We start from the raw sequence: 6,193 nt of genomic DNA, 5'->3' as shown, positions 1-6,193 counted from the left end.
TATTCCACCGTTATTCCGTCCTCTGTAGTATTCTAAATATTAAAGATGAATTAGACATGACAACCCATGTATATGAAACTGCAGTATATTCTGATTACATGTAAATTCATAATGATGGATATGTAGACATTTAGTGACATAAGTGATAAAAGTTGACTATAACCCTATTACCCAGTATGTTATTCCCAACAATTTCCACCCGACAGTAACACATGGCACCCCAAACCACTCACCCCCACCACCGTCTGGTCTGACACAGCTGCCAGACTTGTGAACCTATCTCTGCTGCTTCGACTTATCTGTTCGAATATTTACGGGGTTCGGAACGATGACACGACTTTTTTGGCTGACAATACACGAAATCAGCGATAAGAAAACGAAAATCTGGGTCAGGTTAAGGTAAAGGAACTATAGTCGTTTTGCCATTACCAGAGGGAACTGGGCCACTCCCAGAACGTGATTATTCCGTTGTGGTTGCATGAAATTTGATGAACCTTATTTATGGGGAAGGAAGGAATCTCCTTGGTTATTAGTTAAATCAGACTTCCAAGCTGAGTACACTTGGCCAACAGCTGAGATAAAAACGGCTGGAGATCTTTACAAGGCTAGAGCAAACGCGCTAAAGTGAGGAAGTAATATACACCATGAGAGAGACAAGTATTCTCTCTCTCTCTCTCTCTCTCTCTCTCTCTATCGACTGGGTTGTCTGTGGGTCAGTCTATACTCATATCTGTTTTTGTTTGTCTGTCTGTCTTTATGTCTGTCTCTCTAGTTAATATCTCTCTATCTACCTATCTTATCTGTCAGTCTATTTGTCTCTTAATTTATCTGACTATCTGTCTACCTGTCAATCTATCCATCCATCAAGCTTTCTATCCATCTCTTCATACCAGTACATAAAAAAGAGCAGGTTTGTAAATCACACACAGTGCACATTATAAGAAACCTTTTATTTACATAAAAAAGAAAAACAAACACAAACGGGGGCGTGGGTAAGCAGTCATTTTCTGTGTACAGAATAGATGAACACAATAGGGGGGGACTGATATGTAGAATTCATTATATATCGCATGGACATTACATAATCAAGGATGTTGTACAATCCTGTGGTATTGGGCGGTAGCGGACAAAACTACTGATACACCTTTTACTCGAACACTTGGCCACTTGAGAGATTTGGGCTGCAAGGATTTTTTTTTTTTTTTAATACAAGAAAGAAGGAACCAAAGGCCAGGAGCCCACAAGATTGTTCCCTCCAAGAAAAAAAAAATCAAGATCCGTTCATTTCGAGATGCAAGGACACACTGCGTTTGAAAGACTGGAGATCATAGGCAGTAGGAAATGCAGACAGAGGGAGACAGTTCCAGAGTTGAACATAGCGACATTGATGATTTTCGTAATGTCAACATAAATCGCGTTTTGACAAGAGAAAAATCATGTGAAAATAGCTTTGACATATTATCAAGTCCTTGGTGAAGAATGCTATACTTCGGTTTAGTTGTCAATAAGGAAAATACAAAGCAATATTTCAAACGCTGTGAAGAGATGGACGGTCTTTGATACTGTACTTTCCTTAGTTACTGCTGAATAGAAACATAACATTGTTCAGCAATTACTTCATATTATGCCAAAGTTACTATTCAAATTTAAACGCAATTTGTGCTAATATTACGAAAATTATCATTCTCGATATTTTGAAATGCCTTGTCGCCCAGAGTTCACACGTGGTTAATTAAGGAACTCATATGAAGTGTTCTGAAAAGTTTGTAGGTTCCGGAGATCATATTCCTTGGTTTCAGATTTCATTGTTCACTCTCTCGTTATTTATCCTTTGAAAGTGGAACGCTGTTTTTGACCGTGACTGTAGATATGTAGTCTTCCGTTGTCATCATAATTCACACCATTCCATCACGCTGAACGTCATTACAGGTCTTATAAGTCCTACAAACTCGTATATAAATCCAGGCATGTCTTTTTCTCAGTCATACAGAGGCATATTATAGTGCACATGTTCCTGTTTGTCAGTCATACACACACACACACACACACACACACACATATATATATATATATATATATATATATATATATATATATATATATATATATATATATATATATATATATATATATATATACAGTATATGTGATAATTTTGTATTTATGTGGCTTTCCAAAATTTTCGCTTCTTCAGCCTACACAGACTACACTGGAGATACAAAACATATATGCCTATCCATGTCAAAATTCAACACATATGTGCCAAGCCATGTTAAAATACAGCACATATATACCCATCCATGTCAAAATGCAACACATATATACCCATCCATGTCAAAATACAGCACATAATATATGCCCATCCATGTCAAAATACAACACATATATGTCTATCCATGTCAAAATACAGCACATATATATCTATTTATGTCAAAATACAACACCTATATGCCTAGCCATATCAAAATACAACACATATGTGCCTAGCCATGTCAAAATAACATATATATGCCTAACCATGTCAAAATAGAATGCATATATGTCTATCCATGTTAGTTACTATCAGCCAGACTCATATACACGCTATAAATTGCATAAATCATTTTCCATCACCGTAATCATCACCATCATCACTCCAACACTCAATACTTATACAGAGACCATATTGGATATACAAACGCGTGCATAAAAATCGTATTATGCCCGTTTTCTGTCATATACTTTCATGTAAACAAGCCATAGTCCAAGACGGTGTAAACATAATCGTTTCATATCATCATCATTCCTACAGCAGACCTGCATCATAGACCTCATAAACACGTGTATTATATCGATGGAGTCATGCCCGTTATTCTGTCATGCATACCCCTACACACAATACATTTACTCTGAAGGCTTGTTACCTTGTGGACTTATGAGACCGCCAAGCACGTATTCCTTATCTTATATATATTTTCTTCAGTATGGCACGTTATTATTGTACACTCTGTGGCACACTTATGTTCTCTTTTATTGTTCATGAAGAAATATATCGATGCTTAAAGAGGTACAGGTATCATGTTGTTATGTACAAAGTAAAAGATGATCCACATATAACATTCCACTTTCACTCCTCTAGGTGATTTCTTGTGTTGCAGGGACGGCTTTCAAGGTTATCAGTGTCTACCCTTCATCTCCTACTCCTGGGGCGGTATTCTTGTGCGGTTAGAAAGCTCACTAACACAAATTGTCCGATTTATTTCTGATTCTGTTTCGTTACTTTATTTTTGTGTCTTATTCATGCAATCTATGTCGTTCTTGAGAAGACATAAGAAGCAAACCAAGGGATATTAATGAGTTGTTTGGAAAATAAATAATTAAGAAAGAGGTGTTAGAGAGCCTCCTTACCCGACGAGAACAGGCCTTAGTCTCACCCACGTCCAGCCCAACCGACTGAGCCAACCCCACAACACAGAAGATACACCGAGTTTCAAGTGGATTGGTATTTACGGACGATCCTGTACATTACTGGGATGTGTTTGGCAGTCCCTCAAGGCCACAAAAATGCAAGCACCAATCTGTCTTAGACCAACACAAACGTAAGACAGTCCAGGGCCGAGATTCACAAAATTACTTACCCTGATTTACCCCTTGTACTTACGACTCGTTCCTGCAGGAAGAAAAAGGGGCATTAGATGACTGGTTCCTTCTCTCGTCCTTCGTATAAATACAAATGATTTCCAGCCAAAGGGAAATTATCATAACTGAGATTTGGTATTACAGGAAGAACAAAAACCATTGGGAGTTTTTGTTCTCCCCTTTTCCTGTCTTTCCTACAGATACGAATCTTCGTCATGACAGAGAACCGACTGTAAGTCTGTTCATGAATTCAGGCCCTTACAGCACATAGAAAGACCTGCTAATGTCATCTCATCCGTGTACATGAAGTACAAGCAGTCGTCAATATCCGACTATGTGTAGTGCTAGCAGTCATCAGTATCCGTGTATATGAAGTTTGCAGTGGAATGTCCAAGGAAGAGGTTGAGTGTGTCGTCCTCCTCAGCAAAGGCTAAGGCAAGATGATCGAGTTCCTCCTTGAAAGGCTCATCCCCTATCAGGCTTTCTAGCTCCACAGCCGTCGTTAGAACACTATCACAATCTGACACAGACCCACACACAGAAAAGTCACTGGAGGCCATTGAAAAGACCGGGGAACTGTCACCTACAGGAACTGTTGTGGGTATTGTGGAGGTGGCGCCAGAGAGGGGACTGGGGAGCGCTGACCCCTCACTCAGGAAGGCAGAGTCGCAGCACGAGGAATCACTGAAATATCGAATACTTTTTGGGAACTCCAACAACTCGTCACTCCTTACCAAGGGAATGTTTGTAGTGTGAAGCACGTCTGTGGGAGTGCTTTGAGGGAGGGATATGCAGGGTGTGGTTTGTATCTGAAGTGGTGTGAAAGGAGTGGCGCCCATCTGGGGCTCGGGTATACCGTGGCCTGGGACGGAAGGTGGGCCACAGGGAGTGAGGGCCAGGAGTGGCTGGTGGGGCTGTGGTGCCGTGCTTAAGGGCAGAGAATTGGGCTCCAGGCGGGGTAGCTTGGCCTCCCGGGGCCCCAGGTAGCTGCTCTCTATCCATGGCCGCTTCACCGTCATAAGCATCATCAGCGGCTCGTTGTCTGCATGTCTGTCAAGTCTGTGTGGTGGAGTCTGTAGGGCCACGTTTTTGAGGGTGATGTACGCCCCATTACTTGTGGCTATGCTTGCCGTCTTGCACACTTTCGTCTTGCTTTTGGACTTGCTGGGTCGTTTGGTTGTTGTCGTCAGCTTCCCACCTACTATGTTTTTATTTTTCGTATAATTCGCTTTTGTGATGGAGGTAGAGGGACACTTTGTCTGCTTAACGACCTTATTAGATGCCTTGATATTTACACTACACTTATTGCTTTTATTTGCACTACTGACTTGCACTTTGTTAGTTCTTATGACATGTCTGACACTGTGTTCTGGTTTGGCTATGTGCGCATTCTCCAGGCACCAAAGTTCCCTCACGTCCTCAATATCCATGGCTGCAAAGCTGCAGTCATCGCTCAGCACTCCGGCGAGGGCATTTATATAATTAACAGCCAGCCTCAGCACTGTGATCTTCGTCAGCTTCTCCGCGTCAGCCCCAGAGAGGTCCGGAATGGCTCTCTGCAGCATGATGAAAGCGTCGTTAATCTCCTTCATTCTGTTTCTCTCTCGGGCGTTGGCTGTCTTGCGCCGGTATTTGCTCAATGGAGGAGGCTTCTGCTTCTCCTTGGGCTCTGTACAACGTGCTTTGGCTCTGTTTTTTTCCGACTCTATTCTCTTTATGATCGATTTAGTCCTCAAGGCGTACTTGCCACCAGTCTTAGCGTCCATATTCATCTCAACGTGAATTTTTCTTGTTCAGAACAACACAATATGGCGTCACACTGTAATCAGGTAACTTATGGGCAACACTATTGCTTTTCTCGATCTCTCTAAGTAAATGCGAGTAAAAAAAAAAAAAAAAAAAAAAAAAGAACTTCCTGGCTGTGACTTGTCCTTTCTGGTGGCTACACACGAAAGCACAGTGAGAGAGAGAGAGAGAGAGAGAGGGAGGGAGGAGAGCGTGGCCTCTCGAGGAAATGGAAATGTTTGCTCTCGGTTGTTTGTCTAAGCTACCAGCTCGACTTTCCCTCTCACCCCTTCCTTCTTCACCTCCTCTTCTGCCTCCTCCTCTTCTACCCCTCGGGAACAAACTTTTAGCCCTGGGCACCGACAAATCGTCGCCAAGATATATGTTCCTCACGTGTTTATTTATTTATGTTTTAAATATTTTGTAGGGCTTAAGTTTTCCAAGTCGTTCTCAGGTAATCACACTTAAGAATACAATTTTTCTTTTTTCCCACTTTTCCCACTGATTCTTTACACTTTTTCAATATATTTTCACACTTGTTATGGACGACACTTGTGCTTAGAAGTCCATACGTCACGCTAATGTATGTGAGAAGGGTGATTTGCTTAGAGGTTCCAGGAGTGTCCATTTTGAGATTATTTATGAAAGCACATTGAATTTTAGTTGGTGCTTAACCCTCGCCTCACACAAAATAGTTTTCTTACACACACACAATCAGGAAATATAAAGTGAAATTACCTTAACAGTCTGGGTCATCGAGGTGTGTGTATGTGTGAGATGGCACGTATGT

General features: G+C 41.3%; 1 protein-coding gene across 1 annotated transcript; it reads right to left on the bottom strand.

The window, feature by feature from the left end:
- Positions 1-3,962: 3,962 nt before the first annotated feature.
- LOC145413528 (uncharacterized) lies at positions 3,963-5,390 on the bottom strand. The gene has a single exon (XM_080283222.1). The coding sequence runs from the start codon at positions 5,388-5,390 to the stop codon at positions 3,963-3,965; it is 1,428 nt and encodes a 475-aa protein (XP_080139348.1).
- Positions 5,391-6,193: the final 803 nt, after the last annotated feature.

This window comes from Coenobita brevimanus, chromosome 96 (genome assembly GCF_032717465.1).
Source record: "Coenobita brevimanus isolate Jiangsu-jjx chromosome 96, ASM3271746v2, whole genome shotgun sequence".
Taxonomy (NCBI): domain Eukaryota; kingdom Metazoa; phylum Arthropoda; class Malacostraca; order Decapoda; family Coenobitidae; genus Coenobita; species Coenobita brevimanus.
Note: the sequence above shows the minus strand (reverse complement) of the source record. Positions and strands in the feature narration are given on the sequence as shown.